The 17816-nt window shown below is 46.3% G+C and overlaps 1 protein-coding gene across 2 annotated transcripts in view; it reads right to left on the minus strand.

The window, feature by feature from the left end:
* Positions 1-17816, minus strand: part of LOC110496365 (protein Jumonji) — an 86233-nt gene that overhangs the window by 8903 nt on the left and 59514 nt on the right. Inside the window, exons 5-9 of one of the 2 annotated variants that reach the window (XM_021572227.2) lie at positions 15964-15987; positions 12014-12190; positions 6488-6681; positions 1186-2425; positions 43-557 (exon numbers count right to left, since the gene is read on the minus strand). In XM_021572227.2, the coding sequence (XP_021427902.1) occupies positions 43-557; positions 1186-2425; positions 6488-6681; positions 12014-12190; positions 15964-15987 (2150 nt within the window). The remainder of the gene's footprint in view (positions 1-42; positions 558-1185; positions 2426-6487; positions 6682-12013; positions 12191-15963; positions 15988-17816) is intronic. The other variant, XM_036952932.1, reaches the window with a different exon arrangement.

Below are 17816 nucleotides of genomic sequence, written 5' to 3' on the forward strand. Positions count from 1 at the left end.
CTCATTTAAAAAGGATGTGCAAAGTTGTTGCCCTTGCATCACCTTGTAAATACACTTGTGCTGGTCGCTGAGAACCCCCTTCTCCTCATCCTCATCTTCCTCCTGCTGTGTCATTTCCCCATTCCTCTTTTCCTGAGAGAACAGCCTCCGGCGTCCCACTTTGAGCTGCTGACTGTCCAGCTCCTTCAGCCGGCTGCACAGCTGACCGTTGCTGTGCTGCACCAGACTGCCGGCCAGCCCGTTCTTGGGCTCGTAGCGTGGCAGGGTCAGGCTCCTCTCCGTGTGGCCCTCCAGGGGCCCCCTGCGGCGCTCCAGGCCCTCCTTCTCCTGCAGCACCTCCCTCTCCAGGCGCCGGTGCTCCTCTAGGGACAGAGAGTCATAGGACAGTAGGTATTGGAGGTAGGACTCCTGCAGCTTGGCCAGCCGGTCCTGGGCTGACTTGGGGATCCGCAGCAGATCAGCTAGTTTACTCCACTTCTTCAGGTCCATAACCTGCTGCATGCCGCCCATGTCATTAATTAGCTGGAAGAACCGAGCCAGGTCCACCTCGCAGCCACCTGGGGGGAAGAGACAGATCGATGGGGTCAGATAGAGTTAACCCTAAACCCACAGCTGCCTGGGGAGAGAGAGATGGGTTGGGGTCTATGGCCATGAGTTTAACACTACTACAGTAATGATCAAATCAAATTGTATTGGTCACATACAAATATTTAGCAGATGTTATTGTGGGTGTAGCGAAATTCTTGTGTTCCTCGCGACAACAGTGCAGTAGTATGATAGCACTACAAATTTGGACCGTATTCTCAAACTGATTCAGTAAACATTTATTTCAGCCATATAGACTGACTGGGCTAGAGGCTGTTTAAAACACATCAAGCTGCTGAGTGAGAAATCTAAAATGACAGACAAGCTGCTGGGTATAGTTATATTGTCTCAGACATACAGGCCACATCTGAACACTGATATTGACCTCACAGTATAAATACCAGATACGGTTGGTGGAATGCAACAAACATTTTATTGGATTGTCAATAATGTCGATACCCAATTTTTGTGATGTTTGCTAAAGAGGTCCGTTTTGCGACAGTCGACCAGCCTATGTGAGTGTGTCTGACTGTCAGACTAACTGATGACCAGTGTTAGGGTAGTGTTGCTGGTAAAGTATGGACAGTCAGTAAGACTCACCGATGAGTGGGGGGTCTTCCATGGTGATGCCCTGAGATTTGAGATGCTTCTTGATGCAGGCTAGCCTCTGTACGTTGGGGCCCCAGCGACGGCCCAGCTTGTGTATGCGCTGCACCTGGGTCACAAAACGCATCTCATCGTTCAGTTTGCACTCTGGGCGCCAGTCAGCCGGGGGAACCACCCGACACAGTCCGCAGGGCTCCGCCCCCTCCCGCACAGAGTCCAGGTACACCAGGGGGTCCTGGAACTCCCGCTGGGTGGGACAGAACTCTGGTGCCTCACCCAACGCTGCCCAGCTCGCCCTGCTCCTCTCCGCCCTCTCCCTCTCTTTATCCCGCTCCTTCTCCCTTTCCCACTCCCTGTCAGGCCGGGGCTCTGCTGGTTTGTGAGGGGTATGCCCGGGGGTGTGGCCAGGCGACTCTGAGGTAGTTGAGCGGTTAAGGGTGTGGTTAGGGTTAGAGGCAGCCTGCGCCCGGTGCTGTGCTTGTCTGATGAACATCAACTTGCCGGCTGACGCTCGCTTGGGCCGCTGACGCCCTGGCTCTGGATTGGCTAGTGGTGTGGAGGGAGGGGGTGGGGCTAGCAGGGAGGGGGGAGGAGTGGTTTCCATGACGATGTGTCCATTAGGGACCGAGGCCTTGCCCTGACACGCTTTCTTACTGCGTGTCTCCAGAGGGCTGGTCTGGTGCTTGGTCTTACCGTCCAGGGGGCTGCTCTGGTTCTGTTTGGTCTTCTTACGGTTGGGGTTAGTCTCCAGGACGACCAGCTTACCCTGGGAGTCAGCCACCGCCCCGATGGCAGCCACCGCCACCTCCAGCCTCCGCTTGGAGTTCCTCAGTCCCTCACGCCCCTGCCTGCCCACCTCCTGCTTGGCACAGAGGTGCCCGTTGAAGCGCACTCCGCCCCCGTTGGTCACCTTGTGCACCCCATTGGATAATAGCACCTGTTTGCTTGTTTTTGCTTTGCTATTCTGGGCTTTTCCTGAGTTGGAGAGGGGGAGTCGCTGGTGGCGCTGGAGGTGGTTGTGGTGGTGATTGTTGCTATGGGCTCTATGGGTAGCAGCAGTGCTGTGTTTGCGCTTGTTCAGTTTGGTTTTCTTGACCATTTCTCGTTTTCCTTTGGTGTGTGTGACGAGGCCATTCACAGTTTTGGACGGCAGTCTGAAGTCTTTCGGTTTTTTGGCACCGGCCGTGTGCATGCCTGTCTGGGACGCCCGTGTGACTCCGTTCACTTTAGAGACCTGAGAGTGGGAGGCGAGAGAGAGAGACCAGAAACATGGAGTTGTTTATTCACATACTGTAGTGCAGCAACATAGAACACAGAATCACTGCACTAACACTCTCGGGAGCTGGCGATTGACATTGAAGTAAAAACTCCAAGCAAACATTAACTCGCAGAAAAGGCTATAAAAGTAAAGAGTTAGGGTTAGAACTAAATGCTATGCGGAAATTGCTGCCATTCATTAAAGCCTATACAGGGTTGCTGTACTTTCAAATCAGCTAGTTATAGACAAACACTTTTCTCACAGGGCAAAAAACAGATCAGTATCAGCTTCAACAGATGAAAAAGCCATCCTGGCCCTAACATGGAGAGTGAGGTTCACTTCAGAGCCAACTGCTGTATGTACAAAACGGGTTACTACTTAAAACCCCATCCCAGCAGAAAGCCAGTTTTATTTGGTATGGTTTCCTTAACCTCTTTAATGGCGAAAAAAAAAAAAAATAATTTTGCAGATCTGAGAACCCCTGCTGAACATGTGAGCTCTAATGTAGGTAGTTTGGGTTACATCGGGGACCTCACTGGCTAATGGCAGCTGGGGGAATAAAGCCACCCAGACCCACCAGTGGAAGAAGCAGAGTCGACTCTCTCTCAGTTCCCTCTCTCCCGTCATGTTTTTTTACTTGCCCTAGTTTTAGTGCTGCCCCTAAACCACCCTGCCCCAGAACATGATACAGACTAGCATCAACCTGAACGGGAACAAACGTCATTCATGTTAATATACGTGTGTGTGTGTGTGTGTGTGTGTGTGTAGTAAAATGGAAAAGTTGTGTGTAGTCAAAACAGAGGGGATGTCTGGACTGAGACCCCGGGGTTTCTGGCAGCTGGACACCAGCTTTCTGCTTAGACCCCACTAGCTACTCTGTTCTTCCCACTGCATCCCTGTCCGTTTGAGTAGCACCCTGTTGTAAGTGAACCTAGTAGCCCTGCTGTAAGCGAACTATGCAGAGGAGATGAGAGGATGGCGTTATCGAACCAGCGAGGTGCCAGAGGGAAGTGACAGCAGGCTTGACGGCTGCGTTTGAAGCAGGGCCGCAGCTGTATTGTATTCCTATCAGGTGCAGCCAGCACAAAGAGAGGCTATTAAAAGATAAGGGGAGTGAAATGTGACCCCCTTCATCAATCCTGTCCCCTTCCACTCCAACAGTGTAAAAATACAGAGGATAGAGAGCGAGAGGGGGGAGAAGGGAGGGGAGAGAGAGAGAGGGGAGTTGACAGCAAGAGAGGCGACAGAGAGAGAGGAGACGAGAGACACACAGAATGCCTACACATTCCATCACCTACAGAGAGATCCACCTAGAAAAGAGGCCCCTCAGCCAGCTGGTTCTGGTGCTCTGTTCACAAAGACCCCACAGAGCCCCAGGACAGCAACACAGTTTGACCCAAACAAATTATGAAAAAGGCAAAAAGATATCTAATTGACACTGGAAAGAATCAACCAAAAAAAGCATATTTGACCACAGTGACTGACGCAAAATTAAGAAAATCCATTGCTATTGAGAGAGGCCGCCTTAGGCAGACCTGGCTCTCAAGAGAAGACAGGCTTTGTGCACACTGCCCACAAAATGAGGTGGAAACTGAGCTGCACTTCCTAACCTCCTGTCCAATGTATGACCACCTTAGGAGATACACATTTCCCACAGATCCTATGGACCCACAATGAAAAAAAAAAACATTGATCAACTCCCATATCTGTTCAGTGTGCAATCACAGCAGCAAGATGTGTCCCGTTGCCATGAGAAAAATGGCAACCAGTGAAGCAAACAAACAAACATTGTAAATACCACCAATAATTTGTTTATTTATCGTCGCCTACTATTCATTCTACAACTATTTGCACATTGCTAACACACTGTACATAGCGGATAATATAACACTTGAAATGTCTATCATTTTCAAACCTTTGAGAGTGCAATGTTACTGATCGGTTTTGAGTTATAACTTTTATTTATTTCACTTGCTTAGGTAATGTAAACACGTTTCGCATGCCAATAAAGCCCCTTGTATTTTTGAGAGAGAAAGAACGGAGTCGCCCCGGCAGGCCAGAGTGATGATGTCTAAACGCAGCGTGACCTCTACCAAGGGCTCGAAACATAACGCAAAGAACCAACGAACACATCAAATTCTAGAACTCTAGAAGGTCAGGGTCATAACCAAAGATGAAATAAGACTCTCAATACTTCCGTCTGCAGAATTTAAACACCTTCCTTTAGGGTCAAACTCATCCGTTTGGCCTCGAAGACCAAAGTAATAGAAACAGAAAGCCAGTCAGCCAACTGTGACTGAACAGATTTCCTGACAAGAAGGCACAGCGGGCTGGGTGGTGGTCTACTTTAGTTTCACCACTAGAGAGCTCACCGGCACTGTGCTGCTGCACAAGCCTTGAGGGTTGGTGTGCACGTGAGCCCTGGCCTTGCACTGTAATAGTCTGGTCCGAGGCAGAGGAGAGAAAAGAGGAGAGGGAGAGAGAAGACGGGCTATATCCCAGCCCCATGGAGCAGGAAAAGGCCCCATATTACTGTAGAAAGCACCAAAAGACTGGTGAGAACGAAGGAGAAAATTCAGTGCCGGAAACAGAGGTGAGAGGGGGAGAGAGAACGAGAACAGAAACACAGCCAACCCTCTGAAGTGGATTTTGGTCACACGTGAGTGGGAAGAGGGGGGGTGGCGGGGGATGGGCCAGGATGACATCATGTGTTGCTAAAGCCAATCTGCAGGATGGCGAGAAGATTCACATGGAACATCTGCAACTCAGCTGCTTATAGGAACAGACTGGATCCATCTCAACAAACAGACTGGATCAGGAAGAGGAGCTGGAAACGTAACCCTTCCAATGCTTAGAGAAACACACACACACACACACACACAAATGTGATAGCTGAAAAGATGTGGCCTTCGTCTTCATGAATAGCCTTCAGAATATTGACTTTTAAACTGAGACAGAAAGGTCAACGGGATACCGGAGCAGCAACCCAATATGCCTGTGCAATTAACATTCCTCAGTTTGGATCTCATCGAACATCATGACTCTGGCTTACTCTAACTGCTATACAACAGGGCCATTGGGTTCTTGTATGATAAGAATTTAACCTATGGCTGATTTCCTTCCACAGATAAGGGATCCTGATGCTTTCGGGCCAGGGGATTGGACATCAGCCTGCTGCTGCACTCACAGTTAATATCAGAAAACACAAAATGCTAATACCTCAAAATGATTGGAGCTCTGTTGCCAAGGATGGTAAATCTGCCAGCATAACACATGAACAGAGGTAAAGAGTAAGGAGAGAGAGGGGGGGGGGGGGTAATCAGAAGGAGATAGCAAAAGCAGAGAGATGAGGGCAGAAGGAGGGGGGATAGAACAAAGGCCAATAACTTGAGCGTAGTTTGTCTTGGCTCTCCCCTGCTCATTGAGATTCATTGTTCCTTAATTAGCCAGTTGGCGGCACTTAAAACCGACAGGCCCGGCATCAACATGAGACAGCGTGGCTCGGCCACGTCTGCTGGCCGTCTGGGAGAGCTGCTAGTCTTGATGCTACCCTCTCTGACGAGGCAAAGCCCCCAGCACTCCATTCTGATTAGTTCACGCAGTTGTCAGAAGCACAATGTGCTTTTTGAGCCGAGTCAAAGTTACTCTCCATCCTCCTCCCGACCTCTCCTCCTTAGAGCTATTTTAAACCAACAGAACGTCTTGGACAGGAAGGCAGCTTTCACAACCCAGCCTCAGTACTAAATATAGTAGCAGACTGAAATACAATCATTACACGGAGACAAAGGGAGGAGAGGAGCTCAGGGATTTCACACAACACTGAGCATGCTGCTATCATGTTACTCTAAGAAATGTATAATCTTTTTTTATCATAACACATTACTGCACTTCTAATGACGATAATGTCTGCTCTTTAATCACGCGCCTGGTGGCTACGGAGGCATGCTGGTCAGCCATCTTTATGACCATTAGAGAGTTACATATTAGCCAAATCAACGAAGCATACTGTTCAGGCATTGATGAAGTATGATACAGTACCTGCTTGCTGAGCTCCTCTGCGGCCCTCCTGTGGGGCAGTCCGTTGGTAGTGTGGCCCCTGGCTGTAGCCTTTAGCTGGCTGAGGGCCTGCTCCCTCCGGGCCTCGGCTCTCTCACTGCGCTCTCTCACCTGCACCCACTCCTTCCCTCTGGGCTTGGGGCTGTCTCGGGGCGCCTTGCTGGGGCCGTTCAACACTGAACCAACAGGAAAGAAAGATGGATCTTAGATCAGCTTAGGAGGTTGAACACCGGAGCAACAGAGGAAAATATGATTTCAGGGCAGTGTAGGAGGGATGCTGCTGGCTTACAGTGCCTTCAGAAAGTATTCATACCCCGTGACTTATTCCACATTGTTGTGTTACAGCCTGAATTCAAAATGGATTAAATACAAACGTCTCACCCATTTACACACAATACCCCATAATGACAAAGTGAAAACATGTTTATTAAAATGTATTGAAAATGAAATATATACATCTAATTTACATAAGTAAATAGAAGCACATTTGGCAGAGAATACAGCTGTGAGTCTTTCTGGGTAAGTCTAAGAGCTTTCCACATCTGGATTGTACAACATTTGCCCATTATCGTTTTCAAAATTCTTTAAGTTCTGTCAAATTGGTTGTTGATCATCGCTAGACAACCGTTTTCAGGTCATGCCATAGATTTTCAAGCATATTTAAAGTCAGAACTTTAACTCTGCCACTCAGGAGCATTCAATGTCTTCCTGGTTACCAACTCCAGTGTAGATTTGGCCTTGTGTTTTAGGTTATTGTACTGCTGAAAGGTGAATTCATCTCCCAGTGTCTGGTGGAAAGCAGACAACCAGGTTTTCCTCTTGGATTTTACCTGTGCTGAGCTCCGTTCTGTTTCTTTTATATCCTGAAAAACTCTCGTCCTTAATGATTACAAGCATACCCATAACATGATGCAGCCACCACTATGCTTGAAAATATGGAGAACGGTACTCCGTAATGTGTTGTATTCAGGACAAAAAAGTGAATTGCTTTGCCACAATTTTTTGCAGTATTATTTTAGTGCCATGTTGCAAATAGGATGTATGTTTTGGAATATTTTTATTCTGTTCAGGCATCCTCCTTTTCACTCTGTCAATTAGGTTAGTATTGTGGAGTAACTACAATGTTGTTCATCCATCCTCAGTTTTCTCCTATCACAGCCATTCAACTCTAAATTGTTTTTAAAAAGTTACCATTGGCCTGTATCTTTGATGTGACTGGGTGTATTGATACACCATCTAAAGTGTAATTAATAACTTCACCATGCTCAAAGGGATATTCAATGTCTGCTTTTTTATGTTTACCCATCTACCAATAGGTGCCCTTCTTTATGAGGCATTGGAAAACCTCCCTGGTCTTTGTGGTAGAATCTGTGTTTGAAATTCACTGCTCGACTGAGGGACCTTAACGACAATTATATATGTGAGGTACAGAGATGAGGAAGTTATTCAAAATTCATGTTAAACACTATCATTGCACAAAATGAGAGTACATGGAACTTAAGCAATACTCCTGAAAGTGTTTAGGCTTGCCATAAAGGGGTTTAATACTTATTGACTCAAGACATTTCAGCTTTTCTTTAGTAATTAATTTGTAAAAAATAAAAACAACAATTCCACTGACATTATGGTGTATTGTGTGTAGGCCAGTGAGGCAAAACATTTTTTTTTAACATTTAATCCATTTCAAATTCAGGCTGTAACAAAATGTGGAAAAAGTCAAGGGTTGTGAATACTTTCTGAAGGCACTGTGTATATTAAAACTTTAACAAGAATTTATCATTTCAATGAAATATTTCCTCCAGTCTTGTACAGTGACTTGTGGTGAACATTATATTGGTCAAGCAGCAGACGACAGCCCTGCTAACCTCAGACTAGAGCAGAAGCATTGATATTAGCCGTCTGAACCATTCCAATTAACACATTCAATAGCTCTCTTTATATTTTATGGAGGTTCACATTTATTTATTTATTTTACAGTGTTTTAATATCAACAGTCGCTGGCGTTTATAAAACGACATGGTTCGTTCTCTCCCCCCCGTCTGTCTAAGTCCCTTCAGCGTTTTGAAAAGCTACTGGAAAACTGAACTCAATAAAAAGGTGTTTAATTTAGAAAATGTAAACATGGCTGGGGTTAGCAAGGTGCAGGGTAATGAAAGCAGAGCTCTATGATTTCTCACTCGGTGCACAGCAGCTCAAATAAACTACTGAAGTACTGCCCACGCTACATTTTAAAAGTGTCACATCTGACACACGGCCTTATAGTGTACTGTACTGGCCAGGTATAATACTGTACTGGGATACAGGCTTCTATGGTACTTACAGACCAGGCCTAACACTGTACTGGGATACAGGCTTCTATGGTACTTACAGACCAGGCCTAACACTGTACTGGGATACAGGCTTCTATGGTACTTACAGACCAGGCCTAACACTGTACTGGGATACAGGCTTCTATGGTACTTACAGACCAGGCCTAACACTGTACTGGGATACAGGCTTCTATGGTACTTACAGACTAGGCTTAATACTGTACTGGGATACAGGCTTCTATGGTACTTACAGACCAGGCTTAATACTGTACTGGGATACAGGCTTCTATGGTACTTACAGACCAGGCCTAACACTGTACTGGGATACAGGCTTCTATGGTACTTACAGACCAGGCCTAACACTGTACTGGGATACAGGCTTCTATGGTACTTACAGACCAGGCTTAATACTGTACTGGGATACAGGCTTCTATGGTACTTACAGACCAGGCCTAACACTGTACTGGGATACAGGCTTCTATGGTACTTACAGACCAGGCTTAATACTGTACTGGGATACAGGCTTCTATGGTACTTACAGACCAGGCTTAATACTGTACTGGGATACAGGCTTCTATGGTACTTACAGACCAGGCCTAACACTGTACTGGGATACAGGCTTCTATGGTACTTACAGACCAGGCCTAACACTGTACTGGGATACAGGCTTCTATGGTACTTACAGACCAGGCTTAATACTGTACTGGGATACAGGCTTCTATGGTACTTACAGACCAGGCCTAACACTGTACTGGGCGCAGTGGCGACCAGTCTTTTTTGTGTGCCTGTTTTGCATGTTAATTTGGCATTAATACGTCACATATCAGTTTGCAAACAATGCAAAAGTAATACTAATCGTTGAGTTAATAAAGCTGCATACAAACTTGGTCTCTTTTTGACTTTCTTAAGAAAGGCAGCTCTAAAATGCAGGTGTTTCAGCCCAAGCTCAGTGCCTTCCGTGGTGGGGCAGCCAGTGGACAATACGTAGCGTTGGGGTTGGTAATGTTCTTTAGCTGCACCGTGATTGGCTCAGTGTTCAGTCAGTCATGTGGACACTCCGTCACTGCAAAATCTATGGGTAATGCTCGAAAACTCAAGCCCCTTGGGTGCTGCCATAGAGCTACATTAGAAGAAACCAACCAAGGCGGCTCAAGGTCATTGGCCACAAATAAAATGAGGTCAAATCACATATGTACAGTAGCGTTGATTGGACTGATACTTTCAAAATCTTAGCTAGCGGTCATCATTAATCAAGTCGACATCTACTGGCAAATCCTTTTCAGTCCTTGTCATATGAAGAGAACATTACAACAGTTGGAAATCGCAAATTCAACCATCAGTGCCTAACTGCAAGCATTGCAAAGCAATCATTAGCCTGCTATTCAGTGGAGTGGCTGTGTGGTCCAAGTCTGGGTTTTCCAAGCTTAAAATGATAAACATTCAACATTGGCCATGCTGTCAATCCAGCATGACTTCTGCCACACTCAAAACCTGGAAATCTCCAACTTCAGTGAGTTCAAGACAACTGGGAACTTGGAAGAAAACAAGCTCAGACTGGGAAAATACATTTGAACATTAATCTAAATCAGAATTGCAAGGGCCTCTTTCGAGAGCTCCAACCTGAAGATCACTTACGTCATCATGATTCGACCTTGTGCCCCCCCCCCCCCCCCAAGTTATCTTGAAAGCACCATAAATCAAGAGAATACCAGACTTTGATGACAAAATGTTCCCACAAAAGGAGCGACGCATCACCTTCCTGTTCAAGGGAGCACAGCAAGGCGAGTCCAAAAATATCTTGTATAAATGATGTGATATGCCAGAGCGATATGTATACTGTAGCTAAGAAAGTAATACTAAGTGTATGTTGGGTAGTAAGCTGTTAGTAGCCCATGTTATGAATTGTCGCTGTACATTTCAAAAGTGCTGAACAAATGGTTATATCGACTACGTCCGTCCTAGCGCACTCGTTAATGTCTTAATCAAAATTACAGATTGCCTCCTACAAGCTCGTTGTCCCCTTATGCCATTGTTTGTACATCTCAATTGTCAGTAGAAACCACATTTGTTTAAGTCCGCTGATAGCCAGGTGTCGCGGTGGTATGGTGTTGGGACGGCTGTTGAAGCTGTACCAACAGCAGAGCACCATGTAGGCCATAACAAGTTTGTCACCATTATAGTGCAATTCATGTACTGTCTAGTGGCTTTGCTGGCATGCATGTAAAGGAAGTTTTCCCGACCCAGATATACATGCTAAAAATGGCCACTGACTGAGAGACAGGCTTCTCAGGTACTTGGAACTAAGAACACTGGCCTTGTTTCCATGGGGATTGCCTGGGCTGGTGGATCTGGTGTCACAGGGAGGAGGACGACAAAGTCAGGAACATTGCACTGTACTTACAAGTGTGTGTGTGTGTGTGTTTCTATAATAACCACTGAAAGTTGCTGAGCAACACCAAGCATATGCCACTGATAACATGTAGCTATTTATTGCGTGGCTTTGCCTGCTTGTAGCCTTCATCACCACTGACACATTGTGTTTTAACATGACGTGTTTCATTAAGACAAGCTCCCCTCAGAACCACACACAGTGTGTGTGTGTGTGTGTGTGTGTGTGTGTGTGTGTGTGTGTGAGAGAGAGAGAGCGGTGGAGCTTTGGGGTGTGTGCTCCTTGTTTTCCATCCCTGTTCCCCTCCTCCCTGGCCAGCTGTGAGCTGAATGCATAAACACCTTGTTACCGCTGTTCCCTCCTAGTGTTAATTGGAGTGGAAAGATGGAATGCTCCCTGCCACACTCCCATGTGAGTTCCTCAGTCTCCACGCTCTCCCTTTCCCTACCTCCCTCCATCCATCCAACTCAGCCATGCTCGGTTGCAGACAGCTCTAACCGTGTGGGTCTCTTGTGCACATCAGGTCCATTTGAACCAATCCACCCGTTTTCCTTCGGCCCTCAATCATGATTGGTCAGTGTTAAATGTCTGTTGTGATTGGTCAGAGTGGGGTGTGGTACCGTGCTCTATTGCATGTACAGAGTTCTATAGAGACTAAGGGAGCTGGGAGTATGACGGCTGAAGCGTCGCACCGTGGCCGTTGACAGCGTGTTTCCCGGGAGGTTCAGGGTTGGGTAGGTGAGAAAGAGGATAGTTTCGTAGGGTTAAGGTTAGCATTGAGGTTAGGTAAGTAAGAGGACATTGTCATACCGTGGCCATTGACGGCGTGTTTCCCTTGGGGTTTGCCCTTCCTGGGCGTGGACTGACAGGACGTAGATGCCACGCTGACGTCTGGCTTTACATCCTCGTACTCCTCTTCATCATCCAGTGCATCTTCATCCTGAGAGCTCCCAAAGTACGCCATGTTACTGGGCAACACTGATGACCCTAGGAGAGAGAGAACAGTGTTAAAACTAGTGAGAACCTACCAAGCAGATATGAGAGAGCCTTCTGACAGAGTGTAGTGTGCTGGCAAACAGTACTGTAAAATCACAGCATCCCAGAAAATGTACAAAAATTAAATAAACGGGTGATATTAAATCTCCTCTCCCTCCTGCCTTTTCCTTGCTCTTCTGTGTTAACATGCATAACAATTCCCATTGTCTGCGCCATGTTCCAGTGTCTCTCAAATTATATAGGAGTGCGACCGGTGCATTATGGGACACTGGGAACACACACTAGATAATTGAATAAATACAGGTGAGTCATAGGTATGTTGATATGAATGATTTAACACTGCAATAGAACATTCATAGGGTGCAGAATACTAATAGTGTTGACAGTGTATAGGTCCTTATGTGGTCCTACACCCGTAGTTCACCTATAACCCCTAGAGCAGGGGTCATCAAGTAGATTGAGCAGCGGGCAGATCTTTTCTTGAGCGGGCAGCTTCATTAATTGTACCCACAAAAACACCAGTCTCAATGTCAACAGTGAAGAGGCAACTCAGGGATGTTGGTCTTCTAGGCAGAATTCCTCTGCCCAGTGTGTGTGTTCTTTTGCCCATCTTTTATTTTTATTGGCCAGACTGAGATATGGCGTTTTCTTTGCAATTCTGCCAAGAACGCCAGCATCCCGGAGTTGCCTCTTCACTGTTGACGTAGAGACTGGTGTTTTGCGTGGACTATTTAACGAAGCTGCCAGTTGAGGACTTGTGAGGCGTCTGTTTCTCACAGTTGTGCACCAGGGCCTTCCACTCGTCTTTTTATTCTGGTTAGAGCCAGTTTGCCCTGTTCTGAGAAACATCTCAGCCGCGAAGTCGTAGGCCACACAAGCTCACAGAACAGGACCGCCGAGTGCTGAAGCTCGTAAAAATTGTTCGTCATCGGTTGCAACACTCACTACCGAGTTCCAAATTGCCTCTGGAAGCAACGTCAGCGCAATAACTGTTAGTCGGGAGCTTCATGAATTGGCATTCCATGGCTGAGCAGCCACACAGAAGCCTAATATCTCCATGCGCAATGCCAAGCTTCGGCTGGAGTGGTGTAAAGCTCACTGCCATTGGACTCTGGAGCAGTAGAAACACTTTCTCTGGAGTCATGAATCACGCTTCACCATCTGGCAGTCCGACGGACGAATATGGGTATGTCGGACGCCACAAGAACGCTACCTGCCCCAATCCATAGTGCTAACTGTACAGTTCAGTGGAGCAAGAATAATGGTCTGGGGCTGTTTTTCATGGTTTGGGCTAGGCCCTTTAGTTCCAGTGAAGGGAAATCTTAATGCTACAGCATACAATGTCATTCTAGACGATTCTGCGCTTCCAACTTTGTGGCAACAGTTCGTGGAAGGCCCTTTCCTGTTTCAGCGTGACAACACCCCTGTGCACAAAGCAAGGTCCATACAGAAATGGTTTGTTGAGCTCGGTGTGGAAGAACTTGACTGGCCTGCACAGAACCCTGACCTCAACGCCATCGAACACCTTTGGGATGAAATGGAACTCAGACTGCGAGCCAGGCCTAATCGCCCAACCTCACTAATCCTCGTGGCTGAATGGAAGAAAGTCCCCGCAGCAATGTTCCAACATCTAGTGGAAAGCCTTCCTAGAAGAGTGGAGGCTGTTATAGCAGGGGGGGACCAACTCCATATTAATGCCCATGACTTTGGAATGAGATTTGACAGGCAGGTGTCCACATACACTACCAAAAGTATTTGTACACGATCAAATACACTGAGTATATCAAATATTAGGAACCCTTTCCTAAAACAAATGGTTTAGTGTTTTATGTCCAACAACATATTTGGGTGGCCAAATAAAATCACCCGCTGGCCAAATTCTGCCCGTCGGCCGTCAGTTGCAGAACCCTAACCCGGAGCACAGAGAAAGCAGTTCCATGGCCAGCTGGCGAAGGACCCAGTCCTCCGTAGGACAAGGAACCGCTTTAAGACTAGGGCCATTAGAGACACCAGAGGAAAAGAAAGCTGGTTTGTATGCATCAGCGGTCTCCATTGTGGTTTATCGGTTTAAACCGTTGTAATGGTCTCCAATGAGCTTTGATTAGACCCATGTTAAGATGTTTGAATTAAGTTTGTGTTATCAATCATTACATTTTCATGTCACAGTATATAAAATAAAAAGGCTCATTCCTAATGACAGTGGGAAATACAGTGCCTTCGGAAAGTATTCAGACCCATCGACTTTTCCCACATTTTGTTACGTAACAGCAATCTACACACAATACCACATAATGACAAAGCGAAAACAGGTTCGGACATTGTGGCACATTACATGTAAAAAACCCAGAAATAAGTTATTTACATAGGTATTCAGACCTGTTGCTATGAGACTCTAAATTGAGCTCTGTTTCCATTGATCCTCCTTGAGATGTTTCGACAACTTGATTTGAGTCCACCTGTGGTAAAGGCAATTGATTGGACATGATTTGGAAAGGCACACACCTGTCTGTATACCATCCCACAGTTGGCAGTGCATTTCAGAAATCCAAGCCATGAGGTCGAAGGAATTGTCCATAGAGTTCTGAGACAGGATTGTGTCGAAGCACAGATCTGGGGAAGGGTACCAAAATAATTCTGCAGCATTTAAGGTCCCCAAGAACAACGTGGCTTCCATCATTCATAAATGGAGAAGTTTGGAAACACCAAGACTCTTCCTAGAGCTAGCCTCCCGGCCATAGAGAGCAATTGGGGGAGAAGGGCCTTGGTCAGGGAGATGACCAAAAACCAAATGGTCACTGACAGAGCTCTAGACTTCCTCTGTAGAGACGGGAGAACCATCCAGAAGGACAACCATCTCTGCAGCACTCCACCAATCAGGCCTTTACGGTAGAGTGGCCAGACGGAAGCCACTCCTCAGTAAAAGGCACGACATCCCACTTGGAGCGTTCCAAAAGGAACCTAAAGGACTCTCAGACCATGAACCAAGACTATCTGATGAAACCAAGATTGAACTCTGGAGTAAACTTGGCAACATCCCTACGGTAAAGCATGGTGGTGGAAGCATCATGCTGTGGTGATGTTTTTCAGTGGCAGGGACTGGGAGACTAGTCAGGATTGAGGGAAAGATGAAAGGAGAAAAATACAGAGAGATCCTTGATGAAAACCTGCTCCAGAGCACGCAGGGCCTCAGACCCTGGCGAAAGTGCACCTTCCAACAGGACAACGACCTTACGCACACAGCCAAGACAATGCAGCAGTGGCTTCGGAACAAGTGTCTGAATGTCCTTGAGTGGCCCAGCCAGAGCCCGGACTGAAAACCAACATCTCTGGAGAGACTTGAAAATAGCTGTGCAGCAACGCTCCCCATCGAGTTTGAGAGGATCTGCAGAGGAAAATGAGAGAACCGCCAAATACAGGTGTGCCAAGCTTGTAGCATCATACCCAATAACACTCAAGGCTGCAATCGCTGCCAAAGGTGCGTAGCAAAAGACTGCGTAAAGGGTGTGAAAATACTCATGTAAATGTGATATTTCAGTAATTTTTTTACAAATAAATGAGCAAAAGTGTCTAAAAACCTGCTTTTGCTTTGACATTATGGGGTATTGTGTAGATTGATGAGGGGGGGGGGGGGGGGGGATTTCATACATTTTAGAATAAGGCTGTGACAAAATGAATACTTTCCGAAGGTACTGTACATGATTGGGTATTAACATTTGTCTAGATAATAAGTACTTTTTAAAAAAAAAGGTAGAAATTTAACTAACCTTCATTTGGCCACGAGGAGTAACCTGAAATTAGATGTGGTGAAGCTAGAATTAGTCAAACATCAAAACTTCATAATCAAATTGGATGCAAATCCATACAATCATCAGTATAATAGGAACTGGTCTATTGCAGCAAATTGTGCTTAAAGCTGAGCATCATTAATAAGCAACTTATTGTTATGGTTACAATAGGGGAGCCAATGGGGTTAGGGTTACGTTGAATGCAGTAATGAATTACAGTGATATCGGAGCCTTCTGACTCACACGCACATCAGAATAGTTAGTAGGCCTACAAAAAAAACACACAAAAATACAATACAGTCAGTACCCACAATACAACACAGCTTTTGAAGCGGCAGGTAGCCTAGTGGTTAGAGAGTTGGGCAAGTAACGAATCCCAGAGCTGACAAGGTAAAAATCTGTCATTCTTCCCCTGAACAAGGCAGTTAACCCACTGTTCCCCTGTAGGCAATCACTGTAAATAAAAATCTGACTTGCCTAGTTAAATAAAGGTTACATACATTGTTTTTAAAAAAGCTTATCACAACAGGACTAACATGCCAGTGTGACTCGATACTTTGACTATCAATGCATGTAGAGAGAGCAGAGATGCCAGTCCATTGTTATTAGGGGTCATTGTGTAAGGTTTAGGATAACAGTATAATGTGTAACGTGAGAAGAAGTCATGTCTGGACTAGGTTTGAGGTGCTGGTTTCAGTCTCGGCTCCAGGTCAGGCTAAGACCAGGCTGTAGAGAACTGGGTTAACTGGGTTCTGTATAAGCACTTTGTGACGCCTGATGTAAAAAGGCTTTTAAAACAAATGTGATTGATTGACTGCAGAGGAGTGTGATAGTAGCACATTTGTGTCAGCTCTCCAAACTGGTCCTTTCTCCTGGTGACAGAGGCCAGGGGAACTTACAGAGTCAACAAACTCCCAATCGGCTTCAAGTGACCTGCTTCATTAACAACATGGCTTCAATTTCTGTGTTCTCTGGGGTCATAGGGCCAATGGCTAGCAGGCCCAGGGGGGCACGGGGACTTGAAAGGGGACAGGGGGTTGGCGAGGTGGTGTGGAGCATGGGGGTGAGTTCGCATCTAATGGGTGAGGGATCTCTTTGTGGGGAAGTGGGAAAGAGAGGAGAGGATGAGACTGGACAATGTTATCCTGTAATCCTTTCCAGTGGCCCAAAATAAGCCTGTTACTCCCATGTATTTACAGTAGCCCCCTGAGTCAGAGGGAGGGAGAGAAGAAGCCTGTTGGGCTGGCTCCTCTGGTCACTGGTGTCTGGTCTATGGTTAGGCTGCGTTTTCAGCGGGTGGTGCTGGGCTTATAACAGCCGCTCCCTCTGGTGCAGAGACTCCGTCTGTCAGCTCCCAGACACAGAAATATAACCCAGGCGTCCCTCCTCCAGGCCTGTTCCCCTCCCTCCTCCCAATCCTCAATTATGGACCTTTCATGTGCCTCAGAACCATAGTCAAATCATAATTAAGGCTGAAAGAGTCCATTATGACTGTCATTTTTCACTAGACAGGCGTAATTACAACCAAAATGGTCGACTTAAACATTGTCCTTTAATAGAGTTCAAACAATGAGTTTAAACAGCCAATCGAGAGCTTTAACAGATTTTTTTTTTACACAAATGTATAATCTGACTAACATCCATGTTAGGGAAAATTAGCACTTCTACTGGTTCTCGGCTATAGCCTAAAGACCCTCCGGAATCTCTAGAGCCTCTCAGAAAAGCAGTTCCAAGATGTGAATAAAAAAGGGCAGACGCCATCGAGTCAAGTGTATGACCTTCCTCTTCGATGGAAGTAGGGGGCCAATCCCTGGCTGAATCCCCCGTCATAG

This window comes from Oncorhynchus mykiss, chromosome 18 (genome assembly GCF_013265735.2).
Source record: "Oncorhynchus mykiss isolate Arlee chromosome 18, USDA_OmykA_1.1, whole genome shotgun sequence".
Lineage (NCBI taxonomy): Eukaryota > Metazoa > Chordata > Actinopteri > Salmoniformes > Salmonidae > Oncorhynchus > Oncorhynchus mykiss.